This window comes from Zerene cesonia, chromosome 9 (assembly GCF_012273895.1).
Source record: "Zerene cesonia ecotype Mississippi chromosome 9, Zerene_cesonia_1.1, whole genome shotgun sequence".
NCBI classification, from domain to species: Eukaryota; Metazoa; Arthropoda; class Insecta; order Lepidoptera; family Pieridae; genus Zerene; species Zerene cesonia.
In genome coordinates this window covers 4,664,316-4,680,223 of record NC_052110.1, presented here as the reverse complement: position 1 = coordinate 4,680,223, position 15,908 = coordinate 4,664,316, and the positions used below count along the sequence as shown (strand labels likewise).

At 34.5% G+C, this 15,908-nt stretch overlaps 1 protein-coding gene across 1 annotated transcript in view; it reads right to left on the bottom strand.

Annotated features, from left to right (window-relative positions):
* The window catches only part of LOC119829170, a 34,343-nt gene extending 20,893 nt beyond the window's left edge, over positions 1-13,450 (bottom strand). Inside the window, exons 1-5 of the mRNA XM_038351572.1 lie at positions 12,942-13,450; positions 4,213-4,336; positions 1,915-2,613; positions 941-1,105; positions 218-386 (exon numbers count right to left, since the gene is read on the bottom strand). Coding sequence (XP_038207500.1) covers positions 218-386; positions 941-1,105; positions 1,915-2,613; positions 4,213-4,308 — 1,129 coding nt within the window. The 5' untranslated portion in view covers positions 4,309-4,336; positions 12,942-13,450. The remainder of the gene's footprint in view (positions 1-217; positions 387-940; positions 1,106-1,914; positions 2,614-4,212; positions 4,337-12,941) is intronic.
* Positions 13,451-15,908: the final 2,458 nt, after the last annotated feature.

The following is a 15,908-nucleotide window of genomic DNA, read 5'->3' as shown; positions in this document are numbered from 1 at the left end:
ACATATCAAGTTACAAAAAAAATACCTCAGCGCGATGCAAGCGCTTAACGCCATTTATTATCGAATCACAATAGTAAAACATGCATTGAATACTTATACTAACAAACCAAGGGTTTGGACAACCCCACTTTTTTAATATACTTAATAAATCCAACCCAAATAAATTACCAAGCCCACCCCTTCAATACAATCACAAAATTTCCTAACTCAAACTGACCCATATGCGACGCATCCGTGGGGAACATGATGTCCTCCCTCGGCAGGTCATCATCGCTCTCGCCGTAGTCGTCGAAAGGCCGAGAGCCGTTGGACAGAGCGCCGACGGTCACCACCTGGCCCGCGCCGGCCATGGGCGATGACGTCACAAAGTGCTCGCCCATCGAGTACTGGAAACGTATGGAAACCATATAGCTTTAATGATAAATCATCAATAATAGGAGGAAATAATGTAATTCTCAAAAATATAAGGGATATCGATCAAAATGTATGGTGTTTTTTTTTTAATATCTTAATATATATAGATTACATGTCACGTTGTTTATCCGCGATGGACTCACAAACAACTCAACCGATTTTAATCGAATTTGCACACCATGTGCAGTTTAATCCAACTTAAAAGATAGGATACATTACATTATTTCTATAACGATAAATGACTATCCGGGCGGAGCCAGGGCGTACAGCCATTTATTTATATATCATAAAGCAGTTAAGGTTGTCATTCGAATACTTATAAATCGGCGTGGTAGTTACAAAGCATAGACTATACATACTCGTATATACTAGATAGTAAAAAAAGATCAAAATGGGATCTATACAAAATAATACTAGAAAATGTGGTATGCAGTATAAAGGAAACTTGAATTGTGAGTAACTTTTTTCTGTCTACGTTTACAAATTGTCCAAACCACGAACATGAGTCCGCTAAACCCCCACTCACCGGCACAGTGGCGATCGGGTGCACGCGCATATGCTGCGGCATCATAGCGGACGCGGCGTGCGAGCCCGCGTCCTCCAGCTCGTCCGCCCACGGCGGCTGCAGCAGCCGGATGTCCGCTCGCTTCACTTCCACCGTGTCCTTTGACATGTTCTCGCCTTCTATCACCTGTTGTGTGCGACGTGTTATGTGTATTGGTGACTATGAATATATAACTACATGTATAACCACTATATACAATTTAACAGATATAATAACATTAATGCATCAAGTTGTATACTATAACTATTTTTTACAACTTCAATTGGGTGAATGTAAAATTATATGATGGGAATCCTTTTATGTTTCTTAATGTAAAAAAAAATGTTGGATTTTAGACATATTCCTAAAACTGTTAATAAGATAAGTATAAAATATAGTGTCTTTTTAAATGGGATTTATTGACATCAATTTTTATCATTCACTAAACAACTTCTTTTAAAGAGTAGATTGGTAAAACTCTGAACCCCAGATGATAAATCGACAAAGTTATAAGCATAGCTGAACATTTAAATATTACCTTTAAATAATATTTTATAAAGTATCGTGTTTAAAAAAATTATCATGATAGAACGACTCAAGCAAACAAGCAATATTACGATATTTAAACAAAATTTTCTTTTATATTATTCATCTCCATTCATCATATCCTCCATTTAAAAGAGAAAAACGTTCCTCTTCTTATAAACTCAAAAGAATTTTCTCCAAAGTGTTTTTAAATAATATAATAAAGGTTTTAATTTTTATAAAAATTCACATTCAGCACATCAATACATTCAAAGGAATGTCGAACCCTTTTTCCTGCTCGAGTAAAACTTGTTTAGAGCTCCACATAATTCGCATTTGCGAGTTGTATCTCTAATATAATGTAGTACACTCCTACATTCAACCTAAGAGGCAGCACAGTGACTCTCCACACAAGATTGAATAAAACTCACCCTCACACGGATCCTAATCGGCGAGTTATGCACTTCGAACACAAACCCTTCCACAAACACATTTTGCACACTTTCCCGGCTCGAATCGGTTCTCACAACACACGCGGAGCCAATAGACAAATGGCTCAACTGGGGGCTAGCGTCACTAATCACGTCGTACTTGTTCGCACCGAATATATCACTGTACTCCACGGGCTCATTCTCCTGTCCGTCCAACTCGACGATCACTTTGCAACCTTCCGCTTGACGTATCACTCCCGGGGTGTAGATACCGCGCTGCTTCGCTAGCACTCTGTGATCTCTCCACTCCGACAGATCAATGTTGGGGTAGTGAATGTATTCTGTTGATTTCAACTCGTGGGGTGACGAGCGGTGAACTATTGGTGATGGTTGGAGTATGGATGGGTACGTCGATGGCGTGTATTCGACGGGAGGCGGCGCTGATACGGGAACATGATTCCTTTCAGGAATATGGTTCATGCAATTCCGTTCAATCTCCTCTAGTTCCGAAGGGTCTATTTTCCTTTTCTTGGGCAAGGTTCTGATGGGCGCCTGCGTGGGCGTCTGTTGTGCGGGTGTTTGGTTGTTGTTCGTGTTGGTTGGATTAGTTGGATTAGCCATTGTAATGTTCGGCGTCGGATTGGTCGTCGATTGAGATAAACTGACCGTTCCCACACTACTGATTACTGACGCCGGGATCTGTAAAGATATAAAATAATTAGGACATATTATTATTCTAGGAACAAACAAAATATGTTGATGTCCGATTCAATTGTATAGTTTAAACAATTTAAAGTTGGTGTCATTGTAGGTACTGCATAGCAATGATGGATGGATTATTTAAAAACAGTAATAGATATTCATCAGTAATAGAGGACAGTATACATTTTGATATCATGATTATTACGAGCCTAACTTGAATATTCTTTTTTCTACTATTGTTAGCCGTACTAAACAACAAACAGCATAAAATCTTAACATTCTTGTCTCAAAATACACTATACTTACCTAACAATTGCACAATCATCAAAAGTATATTTTAAATTACCATGACAGTTAAAATTTGCAGACACAATTGCTACGAGTACTTACGACAGTCGCTTTTTATAGAGCTTCGATAAAAAGGTAATTAATTCTATTGGAAAATCAATACTTAATGATCACATATTCCTCAAGTGGAGGCTAAACGATCATTACTTTATGCTAAGTATATTCGATAAATACTCGTCGTACTAAATGTATAAATGATTTATATTATACCTACATTATCCGGTAGTGCGGTTTGTGGCATGGTACAGAATTGGTGAAAACGAAAACTAATTCGTATTCAATTCGTCTCCTATCGTAAACAGGCACATAATATTCATGTATTTAAAAACTAAAGTGTTCATGCTAAAAGTATTATTGCGTACAAAATTGCGTATCTATTCTAAATTCTAGTTCATAGAATGTTCCAATAAACATCATTCTATGTTAAGAAATACAGTATGAAAGATAAAGTACGTATGAGGTGTGATTCAATTACCGTTCAGTTAGTAATGCGAAAGCTCAATAACTATCTAGGCATACACCACTTATATCTCAAGAAAGGCCGAACGGATCTTAATGATCCATTTATTTTTATGGCCCAGTTCAATAATCGAATATGGAATTTGATTTGTTGTGTTGATTTTAGGATAACCAATTGTATTAACATCGTAATACAATATAACCGTGTAAGAAGCTCAAATTATATCGTGATTAATTTATAAACATTTTCCATCCAAAACAAATGCTCAAACCGGTCAACAAATATGTAGCGAAAAAAAAAACCGACTACTCTACATATAAAATCACAGCAATGTAACCTTACCTACCTACTATGCATAATAATTTATAAATCTGATCATAAATTTAATGTCTCGTTAATGAGGATTTCGTGCGACTGCTTTGATACTGCATCCAATTAAGTGTGCTCTTTTTCCGCACCAATTATTTGATTGTAAGTTTGACTCTGATACCATAAAGTATGAACCAATTATAACCAATTATTAGTGCACTTTTTCCTTACCAATTCTCATAACTAATTGTCAGTATCTGAATAGTGCTTGCGAGTGCGAGAGGTTATTCAACTATTACAAACGCATTGTCTTAGGTCTATTCATTAGTACAACATGTTATGTGTATACTGTTAATTGAAGGGTATTAAAATTGTGCGATGTTTTGGAAATATTCCCTCATGGTGTAAACGTATCAGTATGCGAGTGTGGAGTGACGGCTTTCGTCGTCCTCATCCCCCCCGAGTGCCACACGTCCTACCTGATCATCGATATCCGGGTAGTGGTGCGAGTGCGAGCGGTAGTGTCGCGGGGCCGACTGCGGCTGCGCGGCGCCGCTCGCTGGAGCGCGCTGCATCACCGCTAGCACGGGTCACTCATTGCGCCTGAAAATTGTACGCAATTAACTTATATCGTAATCGTTCGCGTTAACATAATTCCCGGGTATGGCTGTTGCTAACAATGGGGGGCTAATTTTCGTGATTTCGCTATTGAGATTGGAGGAGGAAAATTCACTTGTACAAATGGATTTTCCAGCTGATAAATATATTATACTACATTTAAAAATACACTTCCCTGATATATTTTCAATGCTACATAGAAATGGAATGTCATTACCAACGATAGTTGAAAATGATATTTGTGTGTAAGTGTAAACTGTGTAACACATATAAATAAGTGTGCCTTTTTTATTTGTTTAGGCCAATTTCCTCTGCAGTTTTATATTGAATAACAGCAACTCAATAAGTAAAAAGTACCAACTAAAACTATAACAACTATGTATCTCATGCAAGAATTTATGAGCAAAATTATACAAACGATAATGTTCTTATTTTTTCCTCCTACTCGTACATCCGTATTTATTTATGAAATTAAATTCGAATTAAATTCGAATTAAATTAACTATATAAACAAAAAGTAAATTATTCTCATTATGTTCAGAAATTGAAGGCAAATTAAAAATAGTAGAGTTACATATCTCATAGCTCGTGTATAATAGTAATAGTCCTAAATCATTGCAAGGAGATCAGAAAAATTATATATTTCGGATTATTATTCATTGTTTTTCACTTGTCAATAAACATTGAAGTATAGCGCCCTATAAATATTATAATTACACATTCAAAATATGAACTTACTGCAGGAATCCATAAAATATCAAGAACTAACTAGTAACTTATATCATTAAAGTTATTACCATTTTGCCAACTTAGATCTCTATCAACTATAGTTATTAGGTAATTACACCACTACACGCCAGATAATAGGCAACGAAACTCGTTATTCTTTATAAAAAGAGGAAACCCGATGAGTAACAGCAATTAGATATGATACAGTTTGAAACAAGCTCACATATAATCATGAGCAATCAGCGTATAAACTTAAAACAAAGATGCATTTAATATTTATTTATATTCACAGCAACAGATCAGCTATTTTCGGTTAAATAGAAATAGACTTAGCCTCGATCAATAACCTGGAGCGAAGTTGAGCACTAATTGTTTTAGTCTTTTTCTCCCGACAATAGGGGCGTGGTAATTAATATTGTATGCCCCTCGCTCTTATGTACAAACAGTACACAGACTTAAACTGCGAGATTGCGGATTCAAATTAAGATTTATTTATGAATCGTATTCCAATTACAAACGACGTAATCTTGTTCTATCTAATTATACTCCAATCGCGACATAGGAGTGTGTTATTTTAATAATACTAAATGTGGTAACTCTATATCATACGCGTTTGTGACTTGTTAAAAATGTTTATCTGCGAAATATCTTAGCGTTATATGTGTACAGTTGATAGTGAATGAAACTCGAAATAACCATGACGATATTTTGCAGATCGATTCTGGTTAAATGTGTATTGATGATGACACACTATTACCTACAACTATATACAACTATTTATATCACTACGTAGTATAAAACAAAGTCGCTTTCCGCCGCCTCACGTAACAGACTTGGATGGGGTTTTTTAATAGATAAGAGTGATTCAAGAAGAAGGTCTATACGTATAATAACATCCATTTAATAGTGCAGAAATACTGTCATAGCCCTAAATTATAAGAGTAAGGCAAAACAACGTTTGCCGGGTCAGCTAGTAAACTATAAACGTACTTTTTATTCCGAACATTTTACTGAAGAGATTTACTAGAGGCTGGTGATATTGACTACAAAGTAAGTACTAAGCTGGCAACCTACATTTTCTTATTAGTATTAAATTAAGGTTTAAAGAAGATATGGAAGTAGTCAATGTTTAGTAAATAAATTGCAAAATAGTGCTTACTGCTTGCTTTTAACATAATTTCAATTGCAAGCTCGAAGTAACGTTTGTAAACGATAAAACATATAGACACGAAATAGCTATATTCACTACGCGTAAATAAATAGTTGATTATTAAATGCAGAGCAGGTATATAGAGTCGTACAAATAACTAATCCAATGTATGAGCGAGGATATAAAGCGACTTTAAACCTTTATGAAACAGTAGAGCTCTCGACTCTAGCTCATAATTACCTACTCACAGCGACCTAAGCAAGTTCAAACATGTTCATTCTAAATCCCAACGACCTTGTTCAGAGCGTAGCGTTATGAATCCACATCCACACTTAAAAGAGCCCATTAGTCAAACACTTGCACGGAGATAACGAACGCACAGTACGTATACAACGTACGCCTTGACGCCCACGCGATACAACAGCGAACATTAAAGTAGCGTAATGACTGACGAAAGCAGTTCCGTGGCGGTAATGAGCGGCTGATAATTATGCGATGTGCGATAATGGGTCGCCTACTATTCACTAACCTAATTTTTACAATTCGAATTGCACCAATACAAGAACGATACATCTTTCATTTATTATTTCTTCTTAATATATATAATTCTTCATAAGAATAGATTAGTTATTCGATTGTTATACACATTGGATGCTTAAATCCAATTCCAAATGCACGATTTATATTTTTCTTTTTGTTCTCAAGATGTGGTTTATCAATTGTTTAATAATGACTACCTACTGTATCAGGTGAACTCCAGTTTGTGGTATGATATCACGGTCCTAATGTGACTAATGGATATTATCTATTTAAAAATATATATATCTAATTCTCTGAAGGCCACATTTCATATATTTACTGTTATATTAAGCGTAGGTGCATTTTGAATATTGACCATCAACTTTATCAATAGAACTCTATCCAATAACATTTACATTCACAATTGAATGTAAGATCAAACAACCATTACGTGACCGTGTTTTTCATGAATGATGATTCACAATGTCTGGTTACGTGCAACAAATAAAATAAGCATCTACAATGCGTCTGAGCTTTTACCAAGTAATCTATATGAACCTTTTTTATGAAACCAGACGTTTGATAAAAAATAACACTACGAGAAAGATACAATATTAACAGAATATGTTGCATTCCATCTAGGATACAAATTAGCGCTCAACAGTCTCTGATAGTCGTTAAATGTTCTTTATAATTACGAAATATTTTGTGACTTCACTACTTTTGAATAAGTATCTATATCGAAGCGATAGCGAATAAATTAGAACAATACTTTATTACATGTTTTGCAAAATTGTCTTCTTTGGGAAATTATAAATTTATCATTATGTACTGCCATTTTTTTCGTATTGTCACGAATTCCAGAACATACAATTAAATGGACTTCCGCTTCTCCAAACAGGGAATGAGGTAAACCCGATCTTCTTAAAGAAATTTCTGGAAAATCCGAATATACTGTATTATATTTAGTTTAAAGACACTCCTACTACACCGCACCTAGCATCGGAATTCTTGATTTCGACATTACTAACGTTATATTTTTTTATCATATAGCTACTTATATATAAATTACTTTGAAAAAGTGCGTGTGTAAATAAATAATAAAATAAATCAAGACAATTATCCAATTATATGTCAGAGCCTACAAGTAAGACAGTTTGACAAATTACAAATTCTACTTAATAAATTCAAAAGTCCGACTTCACGGTTAATTAAACTAAACCACTAATTTGGATGAAAACTGTTTCAAATATCAACAGCTAAAAGGTCTTTTGCAAAAGACTTTTTAGCTTTCCGATAGGCTTGATTCTCTATCTTTACGAAGAGACGTTTCGTCTCTTTGTATTTTATATAGAGTGTACTATGGGGAGTGCTCTGAGGAATTGTTCAATATTTTACCAGCCGCACAGTTCCAACATCGGACCACCCGCCGTAAAAACCAATTCCATCCGCACCATCTGGATGGTTGGCGGTCCACCACCGTACGCTTCACCCGCAACTTCTTTCCGCGTACGGTGAAGCTTTGGAACGATTTACCAGCTACGGTGTTCCCGAACAATTACGACATTGGGGCCTTCAAGAAAAGAGCGTATATGTCCCTAAAAGGCCGGCAAAGCACTTGTAACACCTCTAGTGTTGCAAGTGTTTATGGGCGGTGGTGACCACTTAACATCAGGTGGCCCACCTGCTCCTTTGCTTGCTCTGCCATAAAAAAAAAAAAAAAAAAAAAAAAAAAAAAAAAAAAAAAAGATTGAGTCCATTGAATTGTTGCTTGCGTTTCTCAGAGGACGTTTCTCTTTATTTGATGGATGTGCAGGGAGGGGGGTTAGTAGTAACTTAATTTCAAGCTTGTGGGATCTCCGACCTTGACTCGCGGCCACCATTCAAAAAAAAAGTGTTGACGAGATAAACTCCGAAACTAGTAATCCTACAGAAAAATTTCACCCGACACACAAGACATCCTATGTAGCAATTTTAATCCTCAACAACTTAGTTCGTATTACTAGATGCCGTAAAATAAAAAATAAAGAACTTACACACCAGAATATAGTTAAAATTTTAAACAAATTTTGTACATGAAATAAAATTACAACAGTGCAATGTTATGGAGGGGTTTTGAACGATAATTTTTCACTGCATGAAATTAATTTACTGTGAGATTGCTATTCTACTTTAGGAGATACCGCGTAAAAATCTTTTTTCACTACGATCGCGTGACCCCAGAAACTTGAATTTAAGCTTCTAGTTATCCTAAACATCCATCAAATAAAATTGCATCCTCTGAGAAACGCAACGCCCAATGTAATTTTCAATATATAGTTTTATTGAAACTTTTGTTTTCAGCAGTCATTATTCGACGAAATCTAGAATACCATTAAGATATATTTCTGTTTATCTTATACCTATATCTAACATAAAATACGATAAGTAAATTTCTCTTCATTTCAAAACCAAACTAAAATTTTACATATAGGACTCTTACTGCGTTACTGTTACTTGCATACGAATTTAAGCAAATACATAATAAAAATAACATGATATCTAGTGTACCGAAAATGAAAGATCATACCATCGAATTTCCCTATATCATATCATTATTCAAATCATTAGTCAGATCTGTATACGAATCTGTACCAGTTGAACAATTGAAAATAAATAAACAATATAATATTTCATCAGTGCAGAATATTTTCCATAATATACTCGTAGATATAAGATTTTAATGCTGAGATTTGAAATACTATACGTAATGTACTTACATGTATGGAAAAATTCAGGCAAAATTCATCCATCCATCTAATGGATTTCCATTAGCAGTAATAAGATTGTATTCAAATAAATGATTTATGATACATATGGTTTCAGATTAATAACAAAATTTATTATTTTCTACAAAAAATATCAACGACATCCCTGGGTGCCTAGCCCTAAAAGGGCCATAATGATAACAATTTCCTATTAAACGGAAAAAGATGATTGGATTGACAATCATCCGTTCAATCCATTGATATCACACGGAGTTATTGATCGATTAAACAAAAAAAAAAAACAATCAGTCGAAATGAGATCCTACTTCGTTTTAGTGACATACTAAACAACAGCAAAATCCCATATTATTTAAACGTTTTAATAAATTGAACATATCACTCGAGACGTTCAAAAAGAATCTCGCCAGGACTGGAAAACAATGATGCATATTTCCGTTCGAGCTCAGCAGTAACTTAAAGGCGAGGAGCTTAATCCTTACAACTTTCTCCCAGATGGCTGGCGCGTCTGGTATACAGCCCTTTCACACAAAACGACAAAAAATGTCCTGTCTTCGTCCTAAAAAACTTGAAGCGAATTCTTTGTGGCACGAAACAACTTCCTGTCCGCGCTTTAGCTGTATTTAAATGTGCACGTATAATGCATTATATAAATAAATTACGTACATTGAAATACATCATGTAATGTGGGCTTAGTTTAAATATATGAATACAAAAATACGATACCCAATCCAACTACATATATATTTACACATAGAAAATAATAATAAATTACTTAGATCTCCTTTCTGCGAAGTTTGTTATGTGATCATAATTTTTTTATTGGTATCTTAAGAAATCCTTGAATAAAAAGTTGCACAAAGCCTGTGAGTAAATAATGAATTTCAATATTATACCCAAATTGGGTATAAAAAACCATTATATATAATTTTTACAAAATTCGATTAAATTCATACAAATTGTAGATTACTGGAAGAATATTAATTATATTTTACTTATTGTTGCTAATAATTTGTTGTCTAGAATATTAGTAAACACTAAAAATGTAATTTAAAAAATCTAACATAACTTGGCTTCCAATACAACTGCGTAGAACACTTTCTTTTTTTTCATTAGATTTGTAAATTGCATTATTTTTATGCAAAGAGTTAGATTTATATAAAAATATTAAATTATTTTTTTATTTGCTGTTTATAAGATTATATTCAAATATGTATTACTTAAAACAGATTGATGTATTTAACTAAATATTAAACAGTACAGTATATGATACACCTAATGAGAATTGTAATATTTGAAATTTCTATTGTTTATTTATATAAAGAATGATTTATATGACATATTTGAATAATTTAGTTTATGAATAGTTTGAAATGAAATGACTTATCAGTTATCTAATTATTATGCTAATTTAGTCAAGTATTAACCATAGAGTAAAAAAATTGATTGTTTTTATAAGATAAGATCAGAAACAAATGTTATTTTTGAATAACTTTATCGCAATATTTTAGTTAGTATTACAAAACACATCTATAACACAAGTATAATAAATCTTCTTTGATTATTATATTTAAAAAAGAAAGTCATGTTGATAACACCACTCTAAACTTTAGAATTGCTGAATAGATTTTAATAATTTTTGTTTCGACTTCATTCGGATCAGCACAATGATGTTGAAATTTTGAAAATCTACAAAAGGAACAACTCCATGGGCGGAGTCAGGCTGATCACCAGTTAATCTCTGTCAGTTAAAGTACCTTGAAACAGATGTTTCTATATTTTTATACACGAGCTGCATCATCATCAGTTAATAAATAAAAACCAGAATGTATAGTCAACAACCTATTTTCTGACCTACTGCATGTACCAGTGCATATTTCTGAGGCATTTGCTTACGAACACTGTGAAACAAGAACTTTGAACAAGTTAATCTTATGTAAGAAATATAGTAAAATATTTCCCAATAAAATAAAACTGGCCATTAAAATAAAGGTAGCACTTTCCAATAAAAAAAAGGCTATTTATTTGGTTTTTCAATAAAATCTTAATAAAAAATCTTCAACGCTATTAATAAACAATTTAAAAACATTTGATTTGACATACAAGCCTCTAGTTATTGGTTATAACCTTGAATATCTAATTTTAGTTACTACTATATAGTAGATAGGTATACTACCTATAAGATAATTATTTTGATCCCTTGTTTTACAGTACATGTGTAGGAGTATTGGAAGTTTTCAATTAAATTGTGTTTTTTATAGATTTATATCATAATAATTAATTCAGTGAGGTATCAACCCACTTACACAGTTTGTGTTAAATAAGAAATTAAAGTTATTTGATCCCATTTTAGAATCTACAATGGTCCTTTCTGTACAGAAACATTGGTGACCTTGTGTGTAGAAAAGATTTATATCATTTATGGCTTTTAACATAAATCATATCAAGATTATAATACTAATTGACGAGAATGAGATATTTTCACAAATTTGGTACATGACAGAATGAAGCGTAGTTTAATGAAAGAAGTAGCACAGTCTAACTGTATTTCTTTGTATATTGTGGTAGTAGAATCTATAAGTACTATATAGAAAAACAAGCAATATTCGTGTTAAAATAAAGCCATAGATCATAAATACATAAAATACTAATGATACGCCACACAATTATTATACTATTATTATACATAAAACTAATTATATTAATCATGTTACATCCTCTCACAAAGTAAATGAGGCATTTATTTCCTAGTCTTTGAATGAAATGTACTCGGTCAATATTTGTTGCATTTTAATTACATCATGCACTACATATAACCAATAAATTAGATTTAATTTTTTTGGAAATTCATGCAAAATCTTAAAAACTTAGTTTAGATATATGTTTCCGCCACATGTACTTATTGAATAAGTATGGATTTTAATATCATCACAACTATGTACTATTTCCATCAAAAATCAAAATAAGCATACAAGATAAAGTATATGACATTTTACTTGAATCACTTACATAGTAATCAATTGTGCAGCAGCTGGATCATTGCTGTCCACAATTATTTATAAACAATTCAAGTTGCAAGGCAACCAATGCATTTATGTAGTGTAATCAGCTGATAACAGCGATTGGGACGCGAGGTACGTACGTAGGCAGGTTGCATATGACAGGCGCATGCTTAGATTTTCACCGAAATCAATTAGAATATTTACTCGTGCTACACACAGCACTGAAGCGCGTGAACCTATGAGCTATGACTAATAATGGACGTCAACAGTCAAGCAGGCGATACCACGGCTGCGCCGCACGGTGCACAAAATCGAATACCATTACTTATTCACTGATGCAAAATTACAGCCGTGTGCGGCCTACATGCGCAGACAACGTTTCGTTATGAGCTAGACTAAAGACTTATACCGCCTTCTCAACTCACCGTCGCTTTCCATTGTTAAGAACACGATGCACAGCGTAAACAACCAAACCACATAATAAAACAAAATGGAAGTCCGGATCGCGCTCGCAACGAGATGAGAAATTTTATGAGCGCTCTGAACACCTCTTGAGTAGTAAAACGTTGTTACTATCCTATCGTAGTATTTTAACAGCCCCCCCACCAAATTATTATCTGCCTTCACTGCACTCGATTGTTCACTTTACAAAGAAATATGTTCACGAATACTATAATACGACACACATTATATAGTTTAACAACGTTTTGCACTAATTTTTATATCCACTTGAAAATAATAATCATTGAAGCGTTTGACATCGCGAGACAAAACACCCACACCAAAAAATTCTACATAGCGACTGGCCTGGCCCATAATAATTTCCACTCGAATATATTCCTATTTCACTCGTTCACCATTCATTTAATTATTTCTCAATATGTACGAAAGAGACAGAAATACATAAATATTTCCCATGTATGAATAGAATCGGTGTTGTGAAGTATCCCTCCCCAGCGCTCTGGCCGAAATCGAGTTGAATGGACCCGAGACGCGCTCAACCATTGGATCGATTTTAGTCACGTGACATAAATATGTCGCTCTTAAGATTTGTGCCCGCGAAAATTCAAACATTAAAATAGTATCATAAAAGATTCATTTTTATTTTTATTAACACCATCAATACGTGTTGATTTTTCTTATATTCATAGTTGTGAAAATAAATATTATGATTTGACTAATACGTTATTCTTAGAAAATGATTTTACACACTTGTAATATATTTACGATAACATATTTTAAAGTCAAATCTAAGTTAGAAGTTTTGTTCTTCTTTTTTCTTAATTCTTGAAGTTTTTATACTTCCAATTTTCATGACAATAGTATAGTATATAAATAATATTAGGAATTGAGGTTGTAAATTAAATCTATTTTCCAATTTATCTGCATATTGTTCACATCAACACTGCTCCAAACGATGAAGGAAAGCATCGTCAGCAAATCGGTCTATCACATAATCAAAAGTTGTTATGACATCTACCAACCTGAACTTAGCCAGCTTGGTAGAATCTTTTTTTATACTTAATAGGCAGATCTTTGACCGCTATCCTACCTGATGTTAAGCAGGGATGCGATCTATGAATGGGCACGACTGCCTAGGAGAACCTATTCACTCTGGACTTGAAGAGTTGTAAATTGTAGTGATCCGGGAACACCGACGGTGGAAGTGAGTTCCATTCCTTCGCGGTTCGGATAAGAATTCGCAAAACGCTGTGTGCGTACATGAAGAATGTCGACTCGAAGGGATGGAAACCCCCATTCCCCGTCTGGATGAACGGTGAAGAAAAGGTGAGGGTGGTATAAGATGGTGGAGTTCGTGTGCACATTCACCAAAGGCGGTAAAGGCGTGTCAGCACAGGAGACAATTCTGGTGCACAGGTCTTAAATACTATCGCTGGCAAGCCATCGGGTCCACTGGATTTGTTCACGTCTAGATTACGTAGGGTTTTTAGAACTGTTTTTTGTGTAATGTGAATATCAGACATATATGAGCCACAGTGAGGAATGACGGGTGAAGACTTATTTCCATGATCAAGACAATAATTTTTAGCAAAAAATGATGCTAGTAAATTAGCTTTTTCCTTGTGCCAACGAACCATCAGACTTTTGTAAGGGTAGTAGGGAAGGGCGACAGAAGTTCGATTCGACAATCTTGGCAAGAGACCAGATAGCCTTACTACCCGAAGGGTAGGATATTAGTTCCTTACCAATTTTCGTAATTCGGTCGTATCGAGACTTTCCGAGTGCCTTATGGCAGTATTTGGCGGCTTGGTTAAAGGCTCTCTTTTTCAAGTGCAGATCAGAAGCTTTGCGAAGTCGAGCATCAACCCAGTTTTTATAAGCTGTCCGTTTCCGGTCATCTGCAGCCGTGTAGTTTGCATTAAACCATAGTTAAGCTCTGCCGTTAAAATACACATCTGAGAAAGGAATGTAGTACTCCATCCCTGGTGATGTTGGTGACATGCACTTTAAGAGAGAGGAAGTGCAGCCGCTGTGAAACCTTTTTTCCTTTTTGAGACATTTCCATTCTTAAGTTGATTTGTTTAATAGAGTGAATAGGCGGGAATCGATGGCAGTTGGAAGAGGTTTAGTGACTAGAACCACCCAAATGCAAACAGGATCCGCTCTGATAGTTCGGAGACTGCGGGGCGCCCAAAACCCCCCGAATATTGCCAACGGGTCCTCTCATCCGGTCGCCAACCGGCTCGTTGAAGCCAACTCGGGATTATACACAGGCGGCGGGGCATCATTTCATGGGTGGCTAACCCACTAATTGGGCCCCCTACATCTTGCGGTCGGCCAGCGGTGAACCGTTTTTTCGGATCCCACTAACCTCCAAGAATAGACGCCAAATGCAGAAAAAACACTGTTACTTTATATAAATAAATTCTCAGAGGGATATTAGGATTAAGACTTAAAAACTAAATAACGCGGGTGAACCGCGGAATGCATATGTTGTATGCACGAATTGCAACATGTTATATATGGTACTGCAAATTAATGTTTTGAACATAATTGTAGGTAACATAAATATGGTCCTTTGTTTGAACATAATTAATTGTTACTTTATTTTTATTACTTGCATAAACCGTCATAGAAGGCCTATCCCAACATTGGAAACATATATAGGCTGATAATGATGATGATGACAATATGCAAACTAGATATCTTTGTAAAGATATTATAAATATGCAATAGTATGATACACTTTTCTTTTCAAGTAGTGATAAAAGTAAAATATTATAATATATAATGGTTCACTGCTGTTTCTTTTTTTATTTTTAATCAATTAAATCTAGGATACTTTGAGAGTATATTACAAGAACCCATTAGGTTCGTCATATTTAAGAAGCAATAACTTCTTAAATTTTAGGAAAAATAACACCTTTAAC